Source organism: Nestor notabilis, unplaced genomic scaffold, assembly GCF_000696875.1.
Source record: "Nestor notabilis isolate BGI_N333 unplaced genomic scaffold, ASM69687v1 scaffold12790, whole genome shotgun sequence".
Lineage (NCBI taxonomy): Eukaryota > Metazoa > Chordata > Aves > Psittaciformes > Psittacidae > Nestor > Nestor notabilis.
The window spans coordinates 70,929-98,107 of NW_009909788.1; the positions used below are offsets into that span (position 1 = coordinate 70,929).

The 27,179-nt window shown below is 39.2% G+C and overlaps 1 protein-coding gene across 1 annotated transcript in view; it reads left to right on the forward strand.

Moving 5' to 3' along the window:
• LAMA3 (laminin, alpha 3) overlaps positions 1-27,179 on the forward strand; it is a 103,591-nt gene that overhangs the window by 67,178 nt on the left and 9,234 nt on the right. The window contains exons 41-64 of the mRNA XM_010023076.1: positions 2,626-2,735; positions 4,583-4,663; positions 6,234-6,340; positions 8,946-8,996; positions 9,388-9,539; positions 10,088-10,198; positions 10,296-10,407; positions 10,948-11,115; positions 12,316-12,512; positions 13,915-14,031; positions 14,573-14,727; positions 16,132-16,273; positions 16,774-16,873; positions 17,257-17,373; positions 17,456-17,635; positions 19,446-19,588; positions 20,659-20,835; positions 22,019-22,170; positions 22,270-22,432; positions 22,908-23,041; positions 23,543-23,693; positions 24,559-24,678; positions 25,576-25,700; positions 26,042-26,162. Coding sequence (XP_010021378.1) covers positions 2,626-2,735; positions 4,583-4,663; positions 6,234-6,340; positions 8,946-8,996; positions 9,388-9,539; positions 10,088-10,198; positions 10,296-10,407; positions 10,948-11,115; positions 12,316-12,512; positions 13,915-14,031; positions 14,573-14,727; positions 16,132-16,273; positions 16,774-16,873; positions 17,257-17,373; positions 17,456-17,635; positions 19,446-19,588; positions 20,659-20,835; positions 22,019-22,170; positions 22,270-22,432; positions 22,908-23,041; positions 23,543-23,693; positions 24,559-24,678; positions 25,576-25,700; positions 26,042-26,162 — 3,186 coding nt within the window. The remainder of the gene's footprint in view (positions 1-2,625; positions 2,736-4,582; positions 4,664-6,233; positions 6,341-8,945; positions 8,997-9,387; positions 9,540-10,087; positions 10,199-10,295; positions 10,408-10,947; positions 11,116-12,315; positions 12,513-13,914; positions 14,032-14,572; positions 14,728-16,131; positions 16,274-16,773; positions 16,874-17,256; positions 17,374-17,455; positions 17,636-19,445; positions 19,589-20,658; positions 20,836-22,018; positions 22,171-22,269; positions 22,433-22,907; positions 23,042-23,542; positions 23,694-24,558; positions 24,679-25,575; positions 25,701-26,041; positions 26,163-27,179) is intronic.

The window sequence follows — 27,179 nt, forward strand, 5'->3', positions numbered from 1 at the left end:
AAGTAGAATACAAATTTCACTTTTACCTCACGAAGTATGTGATTTAGGTTTCTCTCTATCCCCTCCTTCTCACAGCGGGATTAACTTTCAGATAGATAGAGCTAAATCAAAACTTGGCCCTCAGACAAAATTTAGGGCAAGCAAAGTCGTCCAGAATAACGTGGTAAAAAATGACAACCCAGAGGGCCTGTATTTCCACCATGAGCCTCCACTTCATAACGAGGAAGTTTGTCTCTCTGTAGAGGAGCCATGGGACAAAGAAATGTAGTGGTGCAGAAAAGACAAAGGGGCTTACTTCCCAGTGTGGAGTTGTCGAGTTTCCTATCCAAAGTGCAAAGCCTGCTCACCTCACTTGGCATCCGTCTTCCTGCTCCTCACCTGGAGCCCAGCACCTTCACATGCCAGTGTCTCTCCAGTGGTAGTCTCCAGAGAAGGCTTTGTGAGACCCTTTCCTTGTGGCAGCAGTGAAATACTCCCTGGCTCTGGTGATACCTATCCTACTGCGTGCTGATGGAAAGAGAGGAATGCAGTGCTGCGCTGCTGAGAGCGGAGAACACAGCGCAGGAGGAGGGGGAGAAGACAGAACTGGGTCTCCTGTGTAGGGAAAAGAAAAGCTGACCCTCTGCCATTAATTGGGCTTTGTGTCCTTGTGCTCCCTGCCCTTCCTCCTGAAATGCACATTTCCTCAGCAGCAGCATGGTGCTGAGGCTTGTCCGTCCCATGACATGTTGTTTCATGTAACATAACCCCATGTACATAGGTGTTTCTGTTGAGGTCCTGACACACTTCACTGTCTTTCTTGTACCATATGGGTGCATATGGAGTCAGCTGAGAGTTTTCCCTTCAGAGTTTGTAGTACTTCATGGTTTGGAGATGCCATGACTCCAGAGGTGTCTCTGGCCCTAAAAAATTTGAAGGAAGACCCAAGAGCTGCTGCTCTGGTTTAATTCCAATGTGCTTTGGGGGTTCCAGTCCTTATATGCCATGTAGCTAGAAGAACAGCATGGCACATTTAGAGTGGCTTATATGTCAAATATCTTAAACTTTCTTTGCAGTTATGGAATTACTTCAGTTTGTTTAGACAGAGTGAGTGAAACAAAAGCCTGGAGACAGACCTAAGGATGGGAGGTTGCTCCAAGATGAAACCAACACAAATATTTTTAAATACTTCTCTTTTACTCTTTCTGCAGTTTAATTTATTCTTCAAGATTATAAATATTGTCAGTAATTATACAGAAACCGTCTGAATTTTCCATGAGATTTTCGCAGGAAAATATGCACCAGCTTTTGTAGATGCTGCATTTTAAAATGGTTCCTTTTACAAGCACAGTATAGTGTCTTTGTGTAACTTCAGCTTCCCTAGTTAAATGTCCTATATGGGAACTGGAGCATTTCCTGTTCTTTCCCAAGTGAGCCACAAAATTAGTTCTTTAACCAAAATAAAAACAAATTAGGGTTACAATGTGCAAGAGGCTGAGGGAAGCACTGTTGATGTGGTTGAGGGAATGTGGGTGTGAAGTAATGTGGAGGAGAATGGAATATAAGAAGAGATGGAAGGGGGTAGAACTGTTTCTCATTTGTGCCCTGTGGCTCATTTGTATGGAAAAACACCCCTCTGCTGCCAGTCATAGTACTAGGGCCTTACCATAGCCCTAAGCTATGGAGGTCCCTGAAACGGAAGTGTAATTTGCTTAGTGGCTGCTTCCAGCCAATTTCCCACTTTCTTTTTCCATCTTTCACTTTATTGGTACACCCTCAGCTCTGTGGGACATTGGATCAGCCTGCTGAAAAAGAAAACAGTCGTAAAACTTGGGAGTGTGAATGCCTCTTGAGTGTTGGTCACACAGAATTTTTATGGTTGCCCAAAAATGTATTTGAACAATTTCTATTTTAAATTAGCATCACTTTAGGTAATGCAAAAGCAACTTGCTTATTCTGTCCCCGTAATGTAGAAATGTGTGTGAGAATTAGACAACACCAGGAATGCTTCTAAAACAAGACATAATTCCCAACAATTTTATCATGGAAAAAATGGCTGGTTTATCAGTTTCAATTGTTTTCCCAGCCTTTATTTTTCATTATTTATTCCAGTTACTCCAGATACATACAAATAACGTACACTGGAGAAAGTACAGGAAATTAAACTCTGATCTTAATTTACTAAGAGAAATACTTTTTATGTTAACTTCATGGGATTTTTTTAAGGATGTAGTTGGGTTCAGTTAATTGCATGCTTTTAAATGATATCTGCCTCCTAATTAAGATGCAGAATTTAAAGTTCCATTTAAACATTGTGATTTTTAACTGAAGTATCAAGATGTAGTGCATTAATGAAAAGTTCCTTAACAAACTATGCATCTGATTGAATTTCTTTAAAAATATGTTTAATGCTGCTTATTTATCTATCGCTTTTCCACAATAGTGAGCAAATTGTGATTTCTACAATTAGAGAATGACTGGAACCAATCTATTCTAGCTGGGAAGGCAGTTTGGCAATAAATGCTTGATTATGTGGAAAGGAAAGAACATATCCTCTGAGTAGATTAGCTATCTATTTTTTAATAGTTGTAAAGCCATACTGAGTGGTAAAGCACCATTAACTGTCTTGCTTCTTTCCTTTTGAAGAACTGTCAATATAATACTGCTGGGGAGAAATGTGAGCACTGCAAAGATGGATATTTTGGAGATGCCACTCAAGGTTCCTGCCGGGTGTGTCCTTGCCCCTATACAAACAGGTACAGTAAAAGGTCATAAGGAGTCACACAGGGAGAGGAAAAAGAAAAAAGCAAAAACAACAACCCAAACCCCAAATACTGTTACCATAGGAAGATAATGATCCTTTTCTGGACTTTCATATTGTCCAACATAGTGGGGCGTCAGACCCGTTTGAGGCATGTTAGACCAGCAGTAACTTGGTAGTCTGTCTCATGGCACTATCTTTTTTAATAAGGTGAGTATTCCAGTTCAGTTCCATAAGGCATGCTGCTCATCACCTGTGGGTGCCCCAGGCAGTTGTAATGGCTTATGTACAAAACCACTAGTAATTCCTTCAGTGAGAAATATAGGATAGGGGGGTCTTTCTCCTTACTGGACATATCCACAATCTTTCTTGTTTACTGAAATTCAAGATGTAAGTTATTTTTAGTTTCACATTTAACACCATTACTCTGGCTAGGAGATAAATGGCAATGATGAAGCAAGCCTTTCATATGAATTCAGAAAATCTAGTAAGGTGCAAAACTAATACAAAAACATTAAAGCTCTTAAGCACATATCTAATTCCTGAAAGAGTATCGTTGTTCTTCAGGTGAAAGGTCCATTTGAAGTGCAAATGTACTGAGATAAAAAGATTTCCTTTGATCTAATAAGGTTGCCAGGCTTTTAAAATTGGGCAATAAATTGCCAAATTTTACCGAAATGTGAAATGTGTTAAATAAAAACATATATTAAAAAAACCCCCAAAACTAAACCAACAAACTAAGGTATAAATTGCTAAAGGCACCACATAGTATTTGCCAGGTGCATTAGCGAACACCATTTAGCCTTAAGTAAGAGATTTACACTACCAGACAATAAGCAAGTTATTCATTTATCAGAGAACTCTGATAGATCTGATTTTGACAGCATTGGCCTCTTCTGCAGGTGCTTGCCTGAGGCTGACTGAACATACTTTTAGTCATCTTTTGCTTTAAGAGTGCTGAAATACCTATAGGGATAATAAACCTGTGCAGTTTCATAGCTGAACATTAGGGTGGTAAATACCATTCCTGACATAGGAAGTACACCCCACCTGACATTATTGGGGTTGACAATTTTCCACTCATTCAAATTATATGTAATTATTCATGCAGAGCTCTGTCTTAGATACACAGACTTTCTTTATCCAACTTACATAGATTAAAAAATGGAAACGGCAAACATGGCCATCCCTGCTTCACCTTCTGCCTCTCCTTCCCAAACAGTGGCCAAAAAAATCATTTTTCTCCCAGAGAAATTTGAATCTAGATGAGTCTGCTAGAAAGAGAAGACAAAAATACTCATTGTGTTAATCAGACGTACGCTAGAGCTCCCCAGAATGATGTGCAACTGTGTTTTGCCTTGGTTAAGAAAAACCAACCTAAAACCAAACCCAACACAATATTAGCTACATAAAATATCCTCTATTGTTTCCATCTATGGAAAAAAAAAAAAAAAGCAGCTGTCCGAACAGGAGGAAATGTCTCGCACAGGCTATTGATTCTTGCCCTAGTAAGATAAAACAGCTAGCAGACTTGTTTCATTTTACATCACTATTAAGGTTTTCTCTAGGCACTCCTTTGGGCAGTGAACTATTATGCTCAGTCTAGAGGGCCAGGAAACAATTATTTTTTTAATCTAAGGAAAGAATTTCAATGAAAAATATGAAACTTCAAAGAATTAATCACAGCAATTTATCTTGAGGCAATTAAATTAGCTGAGAAGTAATTCGGTGGTATAAAAACTTTTTAATCTGAAAGTCATTTAACTGAGCTTAGCCTCTAGAGTGTAAAAACTATTTGATGACTTGCTTTGCTCACAGTAATATTCTTGCTTCTTCTCAAAGATTTGCAACTGGCTGTGTGGCAAATGGTGAAGAAATCCAGTGTCTGTGCAAAGAAGGCTATACTGGAGTTCGTTGTGAACGGTAAGTGACTTGTTTCTCAAGACCAAGGTTTCTGAGAGACACCATAAAAGTAGGTATGTCTGCATTGGGTAATATATGGATGTACACATGCATAGGATGAATATACTTAAGGATTATCTATTTATATGAATAGCTGCTGTAGTGTAGTGCTATAGTGTAATTCTAGATGTAAACCAAACTCCCCCTGAAGAAACATAAACAATTCTCCACAGACTATTTAAGGACTACACAGTTTTTACCAAGAAGAGGTGTCAGCCACTTTGCCTGAGTGCCCTGCGCCTTGCCTTATCTCGCACTCTTTCTGGTAATAATGACTCCCACTTACTTCACCCCTTTCTGGCTTAAAAACATTTTCCCGTTTCCTCCCATGTGTATGCTGATGCTTCAGTGTTCATAGTTTTCCAACAGCAACCAGGTAACATTCAACAGCATACCCTGGAAGTGTTCTAGCCCAGGTTGGATGGGGCTTTGAGCAATCTGCTCCAGTAGAAGGTGTCCCTGCCCAAGGCAGGGGGGTTGGAACTAGATGATCTTTAAGGTCCCTTCCAACCCAAACCATACTATGATTCTGTGTTACCCTTCACCCCAAATCATTCTGATGTGCTCCACGTGCAGAGCATACAAACACAACACTGGAACCATCTCTTTGCTGGAACACTGCAGCAGTTTGGCAAAACACAAGAGGCACAGCGTGGCAGTTTCAGGCAGGCAAAGAAAGCAATTTCACTGAGTTTTAAATCCAGGGAGAATATAAGTGTAATAGGGTAGTAGTGTCTGGTTTGGAAATTTGAGGCCAATAACATGATGTCTTGCCTGAAGATAGTACCTCCAGTAGCACATTGTCTTATGCTTCAAGACTGCTACCTTTGACATCTAAGCTTCAGGTTACAGACAAGTTTTCGCTTCCAGATCTAGCTGTACCTCAGCTGCTCATTATGGCCCTTTGAACCCACATTGCTACCTCTATAAACCTTACAACAGAGTGACTTTTAGGATTATTATCTAGCCATCTGAACAGTATATTTTACCTATAAAATATTTTCTCACAGTCAGACAGGCTGCTTTGCTGGCAGATGGCAAGAGGAGGTATCGCCCATCAGAGGGGTGATAATGTCATTCAGCGCCATCGCCGTTTGAAATCTCAACATGTGCTTGCGGGATGATCCTCTTTAATATGTGTTTCCTGGTGGGATCACAGACCAGAATGGTGTGATTTGCTGGGTTAAGTCTTGTCAAATTCTCTATGTATGTGTGCACTGTGGGTTTTTTTTAGACTAAGTGAACTATTCCTATACAAGCATTGTGGGAGTTCTTCTATTTATAGAAAAAATTCTGCAGTACTTGGAAAGATATTTTTAGCATAGTGCAGAGGATACTGTAAACCAAAAATAAACCCTTTTTGTCTAAGTCAAGACATGAAATCAAAAGTTCTTGAAAGTTTCTTCAGGAGAATTACTGGGGGCGTCTGTCATGTCGTGGTTTAACCTTAAACCACAACATCAAGGTAAAAGTACATTTCACAAAATTAGCTCAAGTACTTAATAAAAATTAATTGTATCTCTTTATCTAGCTGTGCTCCAGGATATTTTGGAAATCCGCAGAAATATGGAGGCTACTGTCAGAAATGTAACTGTAATAATAATGGACAGCTGGCTAGCTGTGACCACCTGACTGGAGGTACGTGAAGCCTTGTGAACATGGAAGTGAGTGTTGTTTTCTCTCTGTGAAGCAGAGGAGGAAGGTACTTATCTAAGTTGAACTGAAGGAAAGATCTAGGCTTATGAGAAATGTAGATCAATTTTAACAGAATGTAAGATTTTCTAAAATACCACATCGTGGCTTGTTCCAAGTCATTGAATTCACCTTTGTAGGCTATTTTATTGTGTATTTCCCTTCATTTGTTTTTCTCTTTCATGGATATGTTTTTAAAAGCATTGTGGTTTTTCTGCTGACATGATTAAGTCATATCTTGCCAGTCTGCGTTATGGACTTAGGAAACTGAGCAGTCTCAATATGCCTTTTTAAAATGTATTTGGGACAGATTAGTGACATCTTAGAGTCTGCATCAGGCTCTGCCTTCTTGGGTGTCCGAGCTAACTGTGTTTACAGTGGAAGTTAGGACCTGACTTAGGAGGCCATTTTATAAATCCTACTATACACAATGTTGCAGTCTAAGAAATCCATTATTTTCCCAGAATCAGTCACACATGTACCCCCCTACTAGTAAGCTCTTATAAGAATATTATGCCACTGGCATATGTTTGCTTTACCTGTTACAGTTCTGAAGGGGCAGATCCTACGTTCTTCAGACTGTCTTTGCCTCGATTCATCTCAGTTCCTTGGGATACACATTTCTATTCAGAAACACATAAGCCACTGCTCTTGAAAAGAACCTTATTCTCCCATATTTCCACTCCCCAATAAAATTACAATTTTCTTTCCCCATAGACAGCTCTTCCTCCTCAGATGTCAGTGAAATGTCAAACTAATAACTCCTACTATTTCCACACTCTTCATTTCTTTGTACTGCTGTTCATACTGCATTCAAATAACTGCAAGGATTACCTTATCTTTCCTTGGTCACAGAAATTTGAAAAACAGCGAGTATATGTGAACCCTTGTTGGCAGCTGGTGCAATTTTTCAATAGCCAGTTCTCATTTCATATTTCATCATTGAAGCAATACATCTTTATTGTGTTTATACCTGTGTGGAACAGATCCAAGCAGTGTTTGATCTTTTCTCATTCCTTTCTTCTTGAAGCAAGAGTTTGCTAGGACTAACTAATCCGCAGGGCAAAATTCAACAAGTCAGTTTGTTTTCAGTTTGTCTCCAACTATATATTCTGATCAGCCCTCTCTTTCTCTGCGTTAGGAATAAAACCCTCTGTGATCGTCAGCACAGCATGTTCTAGCAGGTTTCTTGTGCGTGATGTTCGGCACTTGGCCAGAGTTTCTCATTTCACCATTTCTTGGCTGATGTTGTTTGTGCAGAAGCTGTAGTAATAGCTTTTGTTAATTGGTACTTTGCGGTGACAGCTGAAATGTGTCTGGTGTTAGCTGAATTACACAACAGCAGAACTGGACGGGTATTTGGATTTCAGAACAATTTCCTTCATTCTCTTACAAATATATTCTTTGTCACTTGTCTCCTTTTGGCGGCAGCGCTCACTTGCAATCCCATTTAACTTCCTAATGACTTAATGTGCAAGTGCCAAAGGAAATGGCACAGCTATGCAATTGGTTCCATGCTGTTTCATGCTGCTGCTAAAGTTCAGGTCTGATTTTATCTCTGTAACCTCTCACAGTCTCAAGCTGTTGCTGACTCATGACAGCAGCAGCCTATACCCTGGGTGCATCTTTTTCCTTCAGAGTAAAAGATATGCACATTTCATTTTCAAGAGGAGATGAGAGTTTGATAGTAGGACCAAGCCTGTAAAAGAGACTTGGGCATCAAGATGGGGAAGATTTCTATCCTGTATGATGGCATTTTTAGGAGCCACTTCCCATCCTGACTCCTAGAAATTAGGATCCCAGGATGTTACAATCCCATATGCACCTGGAGAGTCTTAAGTTTCTTACAACAGGGTTTGTAAAACAAATAAATAACTGAATCAGCACACTGGACAGGCAGACACTTGTGCTAGCTTCTTGGAAAGTCTGATGACAGTGTTTGTTATATACCACTTGTATCTCTGGTCCAAGCTCCATGCCTTGGGTTACATACAGGGCCTCCTTCCACACATACATTGTGGATTTCTCTCAAGCTTGATTAATCCCTTATTCTCACAAGCTGTGACAGGTAGTCCATAAACATTTCTCAGCTCCTTGTGGGTAAGACATCCTTTGGGATGTTTGTACCTAGATGCTGAAGTAGATAAAGGGGTTTGAACCTATGTCCTGGGTAAAATGCTTTAATACTTGTAATACAGTCTTGGATCCAGTCCTGGTGGTGTTATTCTAGGCAAATTCTAGCAATATATGCTGCACACTTGATGTGAGAGAGCCTCCTGCTGCTACCCAAGTAGTGTATGTTGGTTGGGGTTACAGTCAGTTTTCTTTGAAGGATGGAAAAGGCGTTGATCTCATCAAGGCATAAGTGGGAACTGAATGTTTTGGCATGCTCACGCCTTCAGGGAATTTCAGCTTGTTCACGGTAGATATGGATTTATGAAAGGGCAGCACTGTTTTTCATGGCTGCCAACCATGAAAAGTGAGGGAAAAATGCAATAGTAGTATTTCCATAAGAAAACTTTGTTTACTAATGAGTCTCTTGTGATTTCAGAATGTTTCAATAATGAACCAAAAGATGTGGATCCCAATGAAGATTGTGACCGTAAGTAATAAAGTAGAACTGGACTTGGATTGCCTTCTGCTGGCTTTAGGTACATACCAATGACTCTTTAAGGGTGGCAGTTTAAAAAGGACTGGAAGTGTCCTGTAATGAATCTTTTGAAAGCAAATATTCAATGAAACACTTGGAATAAAATAGAAAAGAGGTGGTCAATTAGCCAGATGTAAATGGGGCCTCCTCCTTATTTCTGGCTCTGGTCAGTCTCCTTAATACTCTGGGCTTTGTTGTTGCGTTTGTTGTTCAGGCAGTACTAGGTGACAAGCATCAGAGTGTTTCTATTGCATCTCATTTATTAATATAATCAATGAAATGTTCTCTGCACCAAGTATTCTCTGCACTAAGTATTGTTTTCCTTTGCTTATGCTCCCTCCAGCTTGCGATAGCTGTGTAATGACACTGCTGAAGGATTTGAGCACAATAGGTGATGAGCTTCAGCTGATTAAGTCTCAGCTGCAAAATGTCCGTGTGAGTAGCCACACACTGGAGCAGATGAGACTTCTGGAAACACGCATCAAGGACTTAAAGGTAGGTACACATATACAGAAAAGCAGATTTCAGATTAAGCTGATAAGAGCTGAACCTAGGAACTGCATCTTTTTGTCAGCTTGCAAGGAAACATACATCAACTCTTGATTTCAAATATCAGATGCTGACTGCACTCGCCTTCACCTGTTAGAGGACAGCTGTTGTTTCCATGTCATCCTCTGAAAGAGAATCAGTATCTCTGCTTTTTCTAAGGCCTGCTCACTTTGAAAGTCCCATCTCCAAGATTTCACTATAGCTCTGTCTTTTTCCAGCACTTATGTCTCCACATTACAAAAAAACCCCTCACATTCCAATTGCCAATACCAAAATTCATGCTAAAAAAATTTTTGGTTGGAATAGCAGTTGCTATACCCACAGATATATGCAGAGATTGCTATACCTCCATGTTTTGGGCAGCAATTGGTCAGCCTTCATGTCAGTAATGCTGCTTTTATTTGCCTTGGATAAAGATCTAACCCAGTGAATTTTTGGTTTTTTGTCTCCTGTGTAGGGGTAATTCACTGGATTTTTCTTTTCTTTCTCTCCAGGTCTTATTGAACAACTACCATTCTGTTGTACGTAATCAGGGTTCAAAGGCAGATGAATTGGAGACAGAATTCTTTAACCTAAATCATGATGTAAATGCTCTCCAGGAAAAGGTGATTTACCAAATCAATTTAAAAATGCACATTCCTTTACTACATATTAGCATGCCGTATCCAGCTATTTTTAATCTAATATTTCTTCCCTTGCTAGGCTGAAATGAACTACAAAGCAGCTGAGATATTATTCAATAATTTTGGCCAAACTCATCAGAAAGGAAAGGATTTGGTTTCACGAATACAAGTAGTTGTCAACAATATACAAGGTGAAAACAGGTTTTAACTCCGTAACATGTTTTGTCTTGTGGAATCTTTTCAGTTTATTTACAATATTCTTAATTAAGCATGAGAGGTTTTCTTTGAAAACAACTTCATAAATCAGAACTTAAGCTTAGCTGGAAATTCACTCTTCCTATTAGAAATCTAATATATAAGTTTGGGAGCCTACCTTCCTTATGTAGTGAATAGGGACAGAGAGGATTTACCACGGGGACATGTAGAGCTACAAATGACTATGCTGACTTTAGTCTGACATTAGTCTGGGTTGCTATCGTAGGCTCTTTAAAGTTAGAACCTTAAAATTATTGCTGTGAAGTTGGTGAGTTGGGACAAATTTCAAGCCCAGTGCCATCTTACTACCTCTAGTCATGTGACATGGGATACTTTTCAGCTTAATACAATTAATGCAAAATGGATCTGCTTCATTAAGGAATTACAGAATAGGCATGTCTTTTTCTCAGAAGCTTGTCTGTCTTTTGCATGGGCTTAAGCAGATCCCCTCTGACTTTGACAATACTTTTTTTCAGTGCTCTTGGAACAAGTAGCAGGTACAAATGCAGAAGGTAACAACCTGCCCTTGGGAGATGCTGCCAAAGAACTGGCTGAAGCTCAACGCATGATGATGGAGATGCGAAACCGCAACTTTGACCAACTTCAAGCAGAGGCGGAGAAGGAGCGAACAGAAGCTCGGATGTGTAAGAGCTTGTTCTCTCAGCTTCTTACTCTCTAGAAAGATCGATCTGAAATCTGAAATGTTATTGATTGTCTGGGAGGTAGTGCATGGAAGCACATTTTGCAACATATTTCTGGGATCAGTAGCAGTTATTTGTCAACAGGGAAGTGGTAGTTCTGGAGGGGATTTAAAGACATTTTTAGTTTGTTATGGAAGAAACAAGAGTTTGTTCCATGGAGTTGAGGTGGGGAAGAAATCCAGTAGATCCTTCCTTCATAACTAGGTCAATCTCAGTAAAATAAAGGCATAGCCAATCCTAATATACTTACGCAGTGCTTCTGTGTATTATAATACACATATAATAGACTATGGTACATGCAGCTATTTTAGAGGAATTACAGGTGTAATTTAACAACAGATTATCAGAAGCTGCCAGAGTAGTCCAAGGGCCAGATTGTACAAGAATACAGAAATTCAGAAGTTTTAGTTGTTGCACTATTTGTACACCCTTATATATTCTCTGCAGGTATTTGGCTGAGACATTCAGAAACCTGATTCCAGACATTAGAGACAGCAAGAACATCAAAGTCACAGGCTTATCTCCTAACCAAGGACATAGTTGGGGAATGTGAAAGACTTTACTAATAAGTGATGACTTAATAAGATCTTACTAAGTGATACTAATTTCCCCTAACGTTGGACTTTGATACCTACCTTGGAGAAACTCTTCTGTATCCTCTCTTGTAGGCAGTAAAATGGGCACTCTTAAGAGTGTGATTCATTTGACCTCTTTTTGTTTCTAACTTCTTTGAGACTGGACATGCTTGTATTTCTCCAGTGGTTACAGAGGAAGCTTTGATGACTGGCACAGATGTAGCTACCTACATTGTAGATGAAATTGTTGATGAAATTGTGTTAGCAGCATATAGATCAAAAACTACTCAGTTTTTGCAGATTTTCATCCTTAATTTAGAAATTGCCAAATAAATGCAATTATTTGTGCTCTGTGTCTGCAATAGCAAACTAGCAAGCATATTTGACCCAGTGAGATGCTGCATAGCATCGCTGCTACTCTTATGCTGAAATTAGCACTGCAAAGGGTGCTTAGTATTTCACACAGCCACAACTTTTTAATCCTAAATGTCAAGGCCTTTTGAAGGAAGTTTGTTCTGGTTCACTTCTTCTCTGAACAAAACTTTTCTTTCTGGTCCTGATACTGCAGTACTGGCACGTATTAAAAATGAACTACAAAAGTACCACCAAGAGAATCATGGACTTATTAAAATTGTGAGGGATTCACTGAATGAATATGAATCAAAAATCACTGACCTTCGTGATGCTCTGAATGAGGCGACGGGACAGATCAAGCAGGCTGAAAACTTAAACAGAGATAATGGAGTTCTGCTGGAAGACATTAAGGTAATGTCAGGGTTCGGGAGAAGAAAGTTAAACCTCAGGAGATAAGAAGTGCTTTTGATCGTCGCTTTTGACCTTGCAAAACCAAGTAGCACTAATTCTTTACACTTTCTTCAAGATCTCTTTCCATCTTTTGGTGTATGGACAGTTACATATGTAGCCTACTCCCACTTGTGGCGTCTTTATGTGGCTGAGACAGTGTGACCAAGACTAGCTCTAATGAGTGTGCAGAGGGAGGATCTCTGCCTAGCACTTCTCTTCAACAACCACTAGCCTTTTGGTTTTTTCCTATTCTGGATCAAATTCCTGATGTCCTCTTTGTAGGAAGATACTTAAAGCATTTGGCTTTAACGGTCATGAAAGATGGGAGCAATAGTACATGCAATACTGTTAAATTATTTGGGATTAGTATTCTACAGAACTTTTTCTGAGGTCTCACCAGAAAGGTGACAAGAAACAGCTGTCATTCCTAAGCAGTGTTTGATTTTTAGAGCTGGTGAAATAGTACAAGAAATAAGGGTGTGCTGCAGGACCCATTATTCTAAATTAATTGTGATTTTGCTAAAATATGTCACTGTTTTAGCACACTCGTGTCCATCCAGTTTGCTAACACTGCTGAACAAAAGAATTTCTACATTCAACTGTCCCTTTTGATATTTAATTGTACCTTTGTGTGCATTGACTGTACAATACTACTGGCAAATAAGTATGGACACTTGTGTTCATTGATGGATGCATCTATACAAGTCATAAATCTCCTGATACACTTCTCTGGTAGAGTGAGATTGGACACATTACAACGAAAGAAACCTAAACAGAGAGGTTTCTTTTTCTAACCTTACCTGTGTTAACGCATCCTTACTACACCACTTGTCTGGCTGGGTTTGTGGTGTGCCATTACCATGGAGCTACACTGTGCATTGTCACATAGCTGCTCTAGACCAAGAAGCTTCTGTCCCCTGTCAGCTTTCAAGAGGATAAGGTGGGGTGGTTTCTCACCCCCTTTCTGGTAAAATCCCCAGATGAAGGGTTAGTGTAATCATTTTATGTCTGCCTTTGAGAGAATGGAAAAGATTAGGATAGTCACCAGGGAGCTAGTGTTGAATTTTCCAGGTTCGAAGTTTCCAGGTTTGAGAGGTCAGACACTTAGATGACCTGTCCTGACAGTTCATCTCAGCTGACCCGTACTATTTCTTTGAGTGCTCGTAACTGAACTACTGTAGCCTGCTGCCCAGCACTATGCTATACTACTGTAGACTTCTGAGTTTTCTCACACTTCTAATCAGTAAGATAGCATTAGTCTTTAAACAATATAGGCATCAGATTAACAGAAATCCTACTGCAAACTAGGTTAGGTAGAGTTTTCCCTGCCTCTCATTTTTAACCCAGTCACATTTTTCCTCAGAAACGGATTGAGGAGACAAATGTGCAACAGAATGGTATCTTGGATATTCTAAGCTCTGCCCGATCTTCCCTGACACAAGCTAACAGCGTACTTGGATTACTGCAAAAGAGCAAAGAGGTATAGTTAACCTTCTTATAGTTAAACCCCACAGTGTCTTGCTGTCACTGTAATGGGTAGCATAGCTCAGTGGCTAGGACACAAGGCTTATCTGAGCCTCACAAAAAGGGAAGGCCCTCACAGCCCCTCCTAGGTGCAAGAGGAGCCTGCCTGCACAGGTTTCTGTAAGAGAAGCTTGTTGAGGGTTGTCATGTGTCTGAGGAAGACACTGAGCTGCAGATTTTGGAATGTGGGAGAATATCTGTGAGAAATACCATTATGTGATTGTGTTATTCTTGTATTTCTTTCTGGGCAATTGCTTTTAGACGCTGGCAAAGACAGGGTACTGGGCTAGAAGGGTCTGGCTCAGATTTTACCTAATGGGCCTGGCAGCATAACATAATGACTAGCAGTTTTTTCCAGTAATCTGCAGAATAATTTGTAAGGGAATGTTTTTCTCCTTGGTTGTGTCAGGTGCAAGGTATATGTAACACTGAAGGAGACAAAGACAAAATCAAACATGTATAAATACAAATAAAATTTTATCTATATAAACCCGTAGGAATATGAAAGCCTGGCTGCTCAGCTGGATGGAGCAAGGAAGGATATGAATGAAAAGCTGACAAATAGTTCCTTATCAGCAAGCAAAGAACCGTTGGTGGTGAGGGCTGAGGAACATGCCAAATCTTTGCAAGACTTGGCAAAACAACTGGAAGAGTATGTTGCCAATCCTGTAAATGAGCAATTTTTGCACATAACATCCATGGTTGTAATGCTCTGTCTGTAACTTCACTCGTTTCAATGACTATTTGCAAAGTTGGAAAGAAATTTGGTTTGTCTTTTCCTGCTTCTTCATGAGGTACAGATAATTCCTTTTTTCCCCACAAACCAGGCCTTCCTGTATTTTTCCTGACTTCTTCCTTTTCCCAGAAGTGGGGATTCCCGTAATACAGTTTTATATTACTGCACTAACACTTCATTAACTTCTTACTAATGAGAAAATCCTCATGTATAGAGTGGGAATATGTTTAGAATACCTTCTTTGTAGTGTTAGTTTCTGTACCTGTACTCAGGGATACTTTTATGATATCAACGAATTGGAGCAAATATTTGGAAGAAATGCTATCTTGTCAGTCTTCAGACACACCTGTTTAACATTAGTGAGGAAAATATTTCCTGTGGTTTTCTCATCCTTCAAGGTATCTTCTAAGAAGGTAAAAAAATTATAAACTTAATGTGAATCAAGTATTTCCCTCTCCATTACTTGTCATTACTTGTACTTCACCTTGGAATTATGACTGAGGTTTTGGAGACTTTTTATGGTCACCAGAATAAAATGGGAAAAGTTACATTCCAATTTATATTTTTTTCCTGTGCAAACTGTTTGCTTTTTATCATTAATCCAACTAGAAACTCTCAAAAATTAAATTCAAAAATACGTAACTCAGCTGCAAAATTCTTGGGGTAAAAAAGAAAAAAAAAGAAAAAAAAAAAGAAGTAATTATTTTTTTAATAGTTTCCAGTGTGATTTTTTTCAGTTCAGAAGACACTGTTCTCACAAATACAAGCTAATACTGTGCAATTGCTTCTACTCATGGGGAGTGGGTGGAAGAGATTTTGTCTGTTGTTTCTCATTCCTGAGCCGTCATGTCGGTTCTTGGGGAAAACACAAGAGGTCTTGTGGTTACTCCATCTTGTGCTCCATCTGCCACTCCTATAGGATCCTGGAACAGCCAGAGATGATCTGGAAGCTGCAGTTATCTGAACTGAATTGTATCTGGAGGGCTGTGATCAAGGTGGCTTATAGACCTTGTGCCTTAGTGAATTCTCCCTATCATTTACAGACTGCTTTGGAGGCCCACAGTTGCAATTTTCTACACGCACGAGCTTATACTCTTATCCTTATTTTGAAGAATCTTGAAGAATCATATTGGTCTGCCTCCAAGACTGATATTTTTTCAGAATGAAATTACAGATCTAACTGATCTGTATGCAGTGCTTCTGTGTATTATTTTCTGTATTGGCATTACTTAGAAAATACTAAGTTCAGATCTATTTGGAATACTTTTTGAAGTCCACAGTCTTTGCAGAAGAATGCATTTTTCATTCTGTTTCCCACAGAATAAAGAACAGTGCCAGGAAGGACGAGTTGGTAGGCTGCGCTGTGGAAGCTTCTACTGCCTATGACAATATTATTAATGCCATCAAAGCGGCAGAGGAAGCAGCCAAAAAAGCTGGGAATGCAGCTGACTCAGCTTTATCAGTAAGTATCCATAAGTGGCCAAATGATGGTAAACTTCTTACAGCTAGATATTACTCTTTTGACTTGATTCAGCACTAAAGAGGCTAGTTACTGCCTTTCTGATGAGGCTGTCCCTATAAATACTGATTGTTCCTTTCAGTGGAAAATAGAGATCTGCATAAGGCAAGCCCTGTAATCACTGAAGGTAATTTCAGGTATTCACTTTTACTTTGCACTAGTAATAACCACAAGCTCTTCAGCAGAGGAGTAGCATTTAACAGCTGTGTGCTACTAATTTCTTCCTAATATCCCAAAATCAGAACTTTGCTAAAGACCAAGGTTGTATTATGCTTAAATTAATCTTAACAATTGTTGTTAAAGGTGGTGTTCTTCACATGAAATCTCTGCCCTTGTGTAGCTACTTTTTTAAACTAGATTGGGCTATCTATCTCTTTTATTCTTTAAATGTTAGTATATTTATTAAAGCAATCTTACAGTACCATGCTTTTCTTTATTACTAGACTGTGAAGAGAGAAGACCTATCAGGAAAAGCTGCAAGGTTAAAAACTGAGAGCGCTACACTCTTGAATCAAGCACAGGAGACTGAAAAGACATTGAAAGGTACCAAGAAAGAAAGGGACAGTAGAAATATTGGCACAATATGAGAAGCTTTCACTGAATTATAAATTTTCACAGTTCAGCAAAGCTCTGCAGAACATATTTAACCAGAAGAGGCTGGTTATGATGACACATCTTGTTATGGTTATTTCCAATGGTGAAAAGGCAAGAAAGTAGATTTCATACCTCTGCTTATGCTATACACCTTTGCAGTACTCCTGTCTAGCAAATCAGTGCTAGACACTTATGTTTGTTTTGCAGTGCATTCCATACTCCATGGCAGCACAAGCTGGGTAAGAGTGCAGGCTGGTGCTGTGGCAGCACCTGTCCTATGGGAAGGTGGTATTTTTGTTTAAAATTCATACAGGCTATTCACTGTTTTTCAGCTATTGGTCCAAAACTTGAAGACCTAAAGCAAAGACTTGATGTCACTGATGGAAAGAAGAATACACTGCAAGTTGATCTTGTCACTCTTCAAAATAATCTCAATGGGATAAATAGAGGTTAGTTACTTACTGATCACTTCTGTTTGCCTCTTCTATTACTGTAAGAATCTGCGTACGAATCTGTGTGTGTGTGTTTCAGATGACATTGACAGCATCATCACCGGTGCAAAGAACATGGTAAAAAATGCTGAGGATGTAACAACTAATGTATTGGATGAACTGCTCCCAATTCAAGAAGATGTGGAAAAAATGAAGAGTACCTATGGAAGAGGACAGAGTGCTGGCTTCAGTAAAGCACTGATGGAGGCAAACAGTTCAGGTACTGCAGGTGCTATATGAGACCTGTCAAGTAACTGCTAGGTGAACACGGTCAGTTTTGCATCAGAAATGTTAGTCATCCAAAAGATAGATAGGCACCTAGCCTAAGCTAGTATTCTGAGCGTTCTTTATTGCCAGCAGAAAGGGACAGGTACAGCAGACGGTGATTGGGGCCATTCCGTCGCACGTGTTAAAAGATGGCTGGTCTCTAAAGATTTTGGAGGCCAGTGACTAGCAGGGTATCCCAGGGTTCAGTACTGGGTCCAATCCTGTTTAACATCTTCATGATCTGGATGATGGGGTATACTGTGCCCTCAGCAAGTTTGCTGGTGATGTAAAACTGTGAGGAATGGATGATAAACTAGAGGGCTATGCTGCCATCCAGATGGACCTCGACAGGTTGCAGAAATAGGCTGACAGGAACCTCATGAACTTCAACAAGAAGTCCTGCATCAGAGGAGAAACACCCCTGTGCACCAGTGTATGCTAGGAGGTGACTAAGCTGGAAAGCAGCTTTGCAGGAAAGGACCTGTAGGTCCTGGTGGGCATCAAGTTGAACATTAGCCAGCAGTGTGCCCTTGCGGCAAAGGCTGAAACACAGGAGATTCCCTCTGAACATCAGGAAATACAATTTACTGTGAGGGTGACCTAGCACTGGCACAGTTTGTATAGGGAGGTTGTGGAGTCTTCATCCTTGGTGATATTCAGAAGCCATCTGGACAAGATTTTGGGCAACTGGCCCTGCTTGAGCATAGGTTGGACAAGATGACCTCCAGGGGTCCCTTCCAACCTCAGCAGCTCTGTGATTCTGTGATTTTTCTATTACACTGATTAGAGAAGGGACCTAGCTGGATCTAGCTTAGGCTAGATTTCTGTTGGCTGAAATCAAGTGAAATAGACTGCATAGAGCCTGTGTTGAAATCAAAATAAGGGACAATCACAAATAGCATCTCTTTTTCATCTTTTCAGCAACTTTGTCTGATAAAGTCAAGTGAGAGAAAGCACTTTAAATAAGATAAATGCAAGAGCTAGCCCTGCATGTTATTGCAGTCATAAGTCATCCCTGCAGTTACAAGACCAGCTTTGAAGTCATATTTAGAAAAATAATAGGTCTTGATTTCTTTTTATTTGCCTTCTGCATCACAGGGTTGAAGTCTGCTCACACTTTCAGGCTTTATTTATTTATTTATTTTCAATCACAGGAGATGAAAAATTGTTTCCCATTTTAATGAAAGTTGAAATTCTCGTATTATCTCCTTTTCTCCTGAAATGAACTTGCCTGGATACCATAAGGCTCACTACTGAATTGTGATGACTAGCAACCCTGACACAAGAATATAAGATGTGCCCTACTTGGTCAGGCCATCAGTCTGCCTATCCCAGTATTCATTCTCCAGCAGCTGCAGATGATGTTACTCAGGGAATGCACATAAGCCTAACCCCTGTCTGCTGTCCATTATCCTCATCCTGCCTTAGCATCCCCAGTCACTCAATAATAATGTTAGAGAGAACATCCTGTCTGTTCTATTTAATATTTTTTTCTGGACCTGAATTTGTCTAATTCTAAAGTTTTTGGAAGTGCAGATTCTGTCTGCATCTGCAAATACCTTTGGCCACAAATTCCCGGACTACAACAATGTCTGTATAAACTGCTAGTTTCAGTAAGGGCTTCCTAATATTGTAGGATTATTGAAAATAGTTCTGTCATCACCCCGTTCATTGCTCTGCTGATAATTGTGTAGTGCTGTCGTATTTTTGCATCTGTTTTCCTCCTCCTTTCTATCATCAATGACTTTTTTCTTTCATTGCAGTAAAAAAACTGACAAACAAACTTCCGGATCTGTTCAGCAAGATTGAGAGTATCAACCAACAGCTGATGCCAACAAGCAATATCTCTGAGAACGTAAATCGCATAAGAGAACTAATTCAGCAGGCAAGAGATGCTGCAAACAAGGTCTGTCCTGAACACTGCAATTGTGTTTGACCTCAGTGGTTTGGACACACAGCAGTGCTTTTGTTCCTCTTTATCTAAAACATTTTTTTTAAATGTGTGTGAAAGACCAGACATAAATTTAATTGAACAGCACCACCCAGCACTTAAAGTAACTGTGATGATGGGAAGCATAATAATTTGTACATAAAAATTAGTGGGTGCAGTAGCATCCTGCTCCATCCTCCTCCCCTAGGGTTTTTTCCCAGGGTGTCTCTGTGATACTTACAATACTGTACAATAGCCTCTTGCCTTCCAAGATATTGTGGTAGCTTTGGAAGCAGAGATAGAGTCGGCTCTGCAGCTTAAAGGCAGAGCTCTCCACCCATACATGGCCAGCTGAATGCTGACATTGTCAAAGAAGTTGTGTAGCCCAGTGCTGCCATGTCTCCAGCTGCCCCAAGATGTCAGGAGTTGGCTACTAGCATCTTCTTATTACACTGCCATTTCTCCATTTAAGCAACTGCTGTAGTTGCTTAAGGGATAGCATGGCCTCAGGTCCCTGAGAAGCATCCCTAAGGTCATCACAAATAACCTACGGTTACAGTGAATAAGAGGAATCTGTGACCATGGTGTAAATAGCTGTAATGGGATGTTTCTTTATTAACATCAGAAGTGCATTATAAGTTCCAACAGCTAGTCCAGTCCATCTAAGTGAAGCATCAGGATGTGTATGTAGACATCTAAATAATTCATAGGCTTACTCTATAGAGCTGCAGGGCACATCCTTCCCTGTCTGTGTATTTAAGGTAACAATTACTTGACAGAGGCGTGGTAAGGGTTGTTTAATTGATGTCTGGAGTGAAAAAGTGCTGTGTTAAGTGATAAGTATCAATAATACAGAATGCTGTATTATCCAGTCTGTTTCCAATTATATTGTTTGGTAGGATCAGAGTCCAAATCTGCAGTAATTGATGGCTTTAACATGACTAGGATATGTAATGGGTTACTTTGCAATTAAACATAACACTGAACTAAGTAGGAGTAGTAGCAACAGGTAATTATAACATACTGAATACTGTTTTTCTTAACAGGTTGCTATTCCTATGAGGTTCAATGGCAGCTCTGGTGTGGAAGTTCGACCTCCAAGCAACCTTGAAGATCTGAAAGGCTATACTTCACTTTCCTTCTTTCTCCAAAGACCTCAGACAAGATCAGACAACCCCCAGAGGGCATCAAATAAGTTTGTACTGTACCTGGGTAATAAAAATGTAGGTATATTTTGGTACTCAATCTGGTTTTTAGAACAGACAATATACTTTGAGAAACAGATGGGAGATTATTTATTTTGACTGAAGTTCATAGCTACTCTTGGCCCATTTCTTTATGATTGCCATTATGTGGGGGCAGAAGTGTTTTGTTGATTCCTTCACCAGCAAAGTAACTTGTTGGATGACTGACTGCTTTGCCCTTTGATGTTTTGCTGCTTTGCTGCTTTGGAAGTTACTTCTCCGTCATGGATGCCATCACACAGTCTTTTCAGAACTGACAGTTTCTGCAGCAGTCAGCACAAACTCAGCCCAAATCCTGCCTCAAAGCTTTGACTCTTTTCACAGTATAAGTCTCTGTGAGTTTCTCTGTTGGTAAATAAAAAGCAACCATTTCAGTTTTAAAATTCAGTCCCTCAGCTCTTAATTTCTTTCTCTTCTGAATATGCAGAATAAAACTGACATGCTTGTGCATTCAGGCTTGCTCAAGAACCATCAAACACTTTAAAAATTTCCTGCATGTGATTCCTAACTATGTATTTTAAGTCTTGTTATCCGGCAGCAGCCACATCTGTAGCGAGTCTTGTGCATACACAGAAAGCTGTTTAAAGGTAGTTGTTCTACACTGGATTTCACGTTTTTATCCCCTCAATATCTGGCCAGGATATCTGTTGACAGCATTTTAACTGTTACTTGTGAAATACGGTATATCGAAGAAATAAAATGTGAATTGTTTGGGGAAATGACTGCTTTCAGTTAACTCAGTAGGAACTATTGTCCTTGACTGAGTCTCATTCCAAACATCTTTTTTATTTCACAGATGGTGAGCCTAATTTTTAATAAAGGTGTCACGTTTTCATGGCTTTAGCTGGAAGATGTTACGAATGTGAAAATTATTTAGCTGTTATTGTTATAAAAATAAAAAGCCACAGATAACTTTTCAGTTCATTTACAGCTGTATTTGCTGAACCAATGCAACACATTACTCATTTAATCACTGCAACATATAAGATACAATTTGTTTTCACAGAACTGATAAACTTAATAGCAATTTTCATCATTAGGTAGGTGGATTTCTTATGACTCATGCACAGTATGATGATGTTTCTGAGGAAGTACTGCTGTATTTTACATTTATTTACATTAATCATTCATTAATTATTATTATTTGCTTTGCTATTCTTAGGCTTCCAAGGACTATATTGGTATGGCTCTGAAAAACGGTCACCTTACTTGTGTCTATAACCTGGGAGACGGTGATGTAGAAATAGATGTGCAGCCATTTGTGACTCAAACTGAAACTGAGGAAGCTGTTATGGATCAAGTAAAGTTTGAAAGGTATAAGACTCAGAGTTGCGCAACAATCTATTCCAAAACCTTCTAAGAACATCTTTTAGTAATGTGATGTGGTATTTTGCCTGTCTCTTTTGGTTTTAGGATTTACCAGTATGTAAAGCTGAATTACATCAAAGCAGCAACATCAGCTTCTCCGGAGTATGAAAGCCCTTTAACTGCAAGCAGTGGAGGCAATGACGTGCTTCTGAATCTTGATCCCAGCACTGTTGTCTTTTATGTTGGAGGATACCCACCAGATTTTAGGGTAAAAATTGTTGCTTCGTTTTTTAAAGAGATGTCCATGTTAATCATTCCGTTCTTCTCACAAGTAAAGATTGGAACTAGCAGACATTCAAAGGCTCTGTAAAAGTTTATCCATGTCACTAGGAATAGATGGGATGTAAGGAGATGCTACTTGCTACAGAAGCTGCCTGGTATGTTGTATGCTAAAACTCAAAGAGCATGTTGGTATTTCATTTGCTGAGGAAAGCATGAAACCTGTCGAGTCCTGCTAAGTAGTGTTCCAAATACATCCGTATTACTCCATTTAGAATTGTGCTGAAGTACTCCTGAGGTGATGTCAGATGGTTTGGATATTATATACAAAGAAATAATAATTTTATGACATTTAGAATGACACCTTCTGTGTCTTACTAATATTTGCAGTAAATCTTAGCATGTCAATGTAAAATATTGCCAGCTGACGCTGATGGAATGTTTTTGATGGCACTATTTTGCAGCCGCCACATAAGCTAGACTATCCTCATTATGAAGGCTGTATTGAATTAGACAACCTAAATGAGCATATTATCAGCCTTTACAACTTCAAGAGGACATTTAATCTCAATACCACTGAAGTGCAACCCTGCAGAAGGTATGGTATAAACACAGAAGTGTTTCACAATTCTGTGATTTTATCGTTATAAATTCTTGTCTTTTCACATCCAGAAGAGTAACTACTGCAAATAAACTGGTGATTTTTTTTCTAACTCTTTGTCATCACTGCATTTCTTAGAGAAAATCCTCAGTGTTGGAATGATTCACATCTATGTCAATCTCAATCTACTGACCAACAATTTAAATGTTATAATACTCAGACACAATTCATGGACTAACATATTCAGCTCCTTTTAAAGTAAATATTACATTAAGTACAAAAAAAGTCAGCCACTATGACTTCCTCTCTGAAGACCATAAGCGAATCCAATAGAAACCAGTGGAAGGTTTTCTTTTTACTTGGGTTAGATCAGAATTTGGCTCTATTTGTGGCCCTGTACCAAATGCTTTAACTGAAGTTTTTTTTAAAATTATAATGACAGTAAGTCCATATGGTAATAGTTTGTGTTCTCGCATCTGTGTCATCAAATTAATACAGGTATAAAGAAGAGACTGATCAAAGCTATTTTGAAGGCACTGGTTATGCCAGCGTCATATTGAAAGAACTAAGCAGCCACAGCCGAGTACGCTACGAACAGACAATTGAGACGACTGCAGATGAAGGCATTGTCTTTTTTGCAGCAGATGGGGTAAAACTGTGGAATGCTTCTGTTTGGTTTTGGGTCCAAGAACATTTTTAAAACCTTCATTTCCCTGAGCACGTGTTAGATTTAGTAACTACTGCAAGGAAACTTCTCAAAAGCGTTATTTTTGCCTGTGTGGCAGATTAGTAGATTCTGCTGTATGTTTAGTGTCACATGGTTTAGTTTTAGGTAGTACTGCAAGGAGCAGGGAGACGGACTCATGACCCTTATGCGTCCCTTCCAACTTGAGATATTCTATAATGGCTGCTGAACACTCACTTCGTCAAGGCTGAGAAAAAAATCATTCCAAGCAGCTCCTCCATTAGACCATTCAGAGAATTCAGAACTGAGGGGGAGGTGGTGGTGGTGGTGTCAGGGAGGATGTAATTTGAATCAAGCCAATTTTGAAATGCTGAAATCCTTCAAAAGTGGAAGTGCACTCCTCCTAAATCAAGATATGAGTGGTAACAGGGGAAGGAAGAATTTAGAGAGTGACATGCTGACTTCTACCTGTAAAGGTGCTCAAAACAGCAGTGATACTACTTATCTAATAACATTATAGGCATGTTTGCAATCACTGTGACATGTTCTGGGCAATTTCTCAGTGCTGTAAAAAGTCAGTAGACATCTTGAAATGACAAAAAGTCCTCTAGAGACTTGGAGAATACATCTGGAGCTGATACCAGAACTGTTTATAACAGTTTAAAGTAATTATGGTTGATTATTTTTAATCTGCTTTGTGCTATCTTTTCCACCAAAAGTACTATTGAAGCAACTAGATAGCTTCATTAAAATAATTCACATCACAGTGAAATATAAGACATGTTGGCAGTTCAATTGTGTTGATGTTTTGGGTTTTTTTTTATTGCAGGATCAGTTCATCAGTGTGCTTATTAAAGATGGTCATACAGTTTTTAAATACAAAATTGGCTCTGAACCTCCAAAAGAAATAGAAACCAACGCAACCATTAATGATGGAACATATAAACAGGTATGTCATTTTAAACAATCAAGTGATCATTATTTGTGAAAATACTCATTTAACTGAAACTAAACATCCTGTTGTGAAGTTATCCTTTTGTGTTGAGGAGTTGTGTTGGGGATTACTTTGGACATGCGAAAATTAATCTTTCTGGTGAACAAGTTCAGTTTTAACAGAAAAAGCTCCAAAGAAGAAAACTTTGACAGAGCAATGCTTTATTTAAATAAAGCTGTGTACATTGCTATTATTAACACTAGTTTGATACTTAGATTAGTGTTTTTACCACCTAAGGGTTTATTTCTTCAGGCAGGCTGATCTTTACAGAGATTCCTCTTACGTAGTCTTTTTGTTGTTGCTTGTCTGCTTAGCTTCAGTGCGGTTGTTTTGTAGCGCTGCCAGAGTAAAATTGTAAAGACATTCGTTATAACCTTTGCTTGCTGTGTTGATTCATTCTCCCTTTCCCCTTACTACCTCTCCAACTAAACAGTGTAGGTCGTAGGGTCTGCTGGAAGGAATCTTTGTGCCATACTGGGTCAAGTTACCTCCAGCCAGCTGACTGAGCTAGTCTTTCTATCAGGCAGCATCCTGAATCTTCAACTGCAAACAGAAGGCAGTATCTGAATCTTAGGCAAGGTGTATTTTTAGCACAATCTGCCTGAGGAAAATAAAACCTTACCTTGTATTTGGATAGTAGAGCATTTGTCTTAGGCATTTGCTTTGCCTGTATGACCAAATTTTGCAAAGTACCTTTGAACTACTGCAGTTGTTCTGGATTTAAGTCACTAGTAAACAAGAGAAGCGGAAAAAAAGCTCACATTGTGTCCTGCTCTGTGGGAGTACTTTGAATCTGCTAAATGATTTTTATTTCTGCTAAGTGAAGTAATTCTCCTTATTCACCTATTTCAGATTCATTTAGTGCTTGCCCGAAGTAGGAATACTGTTCATGTCAGCCCTGATATTAAAGCCAACATAAATGTCTTCCTTTTCAATAAGTACTACCTAGGTGGAATTCCGTCTTCTCTACGGGAGCAGTGAGTAACTATAAAAAGAGTGTAATACATAGGCTTTGTATGGAAACTCCATCTAAATTCTTTCCTTCGGCAATTTCTGTCACACTCTGTATTGGGTATCTTATGTAATATGAAAATAATAGATGATCATAATCTGTAATTTTTGACTAATGGTGGGATATTTGTTGCATTGTATCCTTAAGATTGTTTTTGATCAGCATGAAGTATGTGTGTGCAAGAAAGATTGCTCTTGTTCTGTTTTTCTATGTCTTACATTGTCAGCATTTATAGGCTACTATACTGCTGTGTGCTGTGAAATACCAGGCTACTGAATTCTTTTTCCTTTCTCTCCCTGAAACCAGCTTTAATATATCCACACCTCCGTTCCGGGGCTGCATGAAGAATGTGAAAAACCCTAACACTGCATCTGTTGTATTTGACGAGACCGTTGGTGTCAGCAAGAAATGCTCAGATGACTGGAAGGTAAGTAGCAAAGTTCCTTAAAAACTTCCTGTTGGAGTTTACAGATTCTGGTTTGTCTATAAATATCAGATCATTATGTTTTACTTGGGTCAAAAATTTTACTTGGTTAACATGTGGTAGTATTACAAGAACCTGGGGTTGGTATGAAGATAGGAAAGCAAGGAGTCTTCACCCCTACTGTGGTACCTTGCTCCAGGGAGCAGTCCACACTTTTACTTAATACTGTGTACAATTAAGAATTTGTATGTATCGTATGAACTTGTTGGCTCCCAGTTGCTGTTACTGATTAGACCAGAATACTTAGTTACTTAATACTACTCAGGATTTTTCACCAATGTGCTTATGCTTCCTAATTAAATGGTCTCTCAACATAGTTTTGTTGTTGTTTTTTTGGAAGAGCTAAGCAGACTCTGCTTCCACCAAAAACACTCGTTGTAAGGTTCTTGCTCCACCCATCTGTTTGTTTTATAATTATTTTCTGTGCACTCTTGAGTTTTGCCATGTTCTTTTTAAAATGGGAAAATGTGACATTTCAGGGTTGGCTTAACCAGTGCTGTATGGAGAGATGAAAACTACCCTTCTGCTTCTACCTACTGACGCTTACATGGTGCATGATCCGTGCATGATCCCATTTGCCCTTTTTAATATGGCATTGCCCTTAATGTTTCTTCTCATTTGATTTCCCTTTGTGGCATATAAACCTTTCACAGAGCAATTTCTTTGCAGGCTGTTTCCCTCTGCAGAGGATCTGACTTTTATTCTCTGTCTGTATCTGTATAACTTCTCATGTATTGAAACATGTTTTGTTCAAAAAGGCCCAGGATTATTGTGTCTTATGACTCACACAGTTTCAGTTATGTAGCTCATTTGCAGAGCTCCATACTTACGAGCCATTCCTTCAGCTGTTCACTTTTGCATCCCCAAATGTGAAAACTTTCAAAGCCATCATGTCAATGCAAAGAGTAGCTAGAGATGAAGAGCTCATTATACTCAGCAAGCCTCATTTCCCTGTAGAGT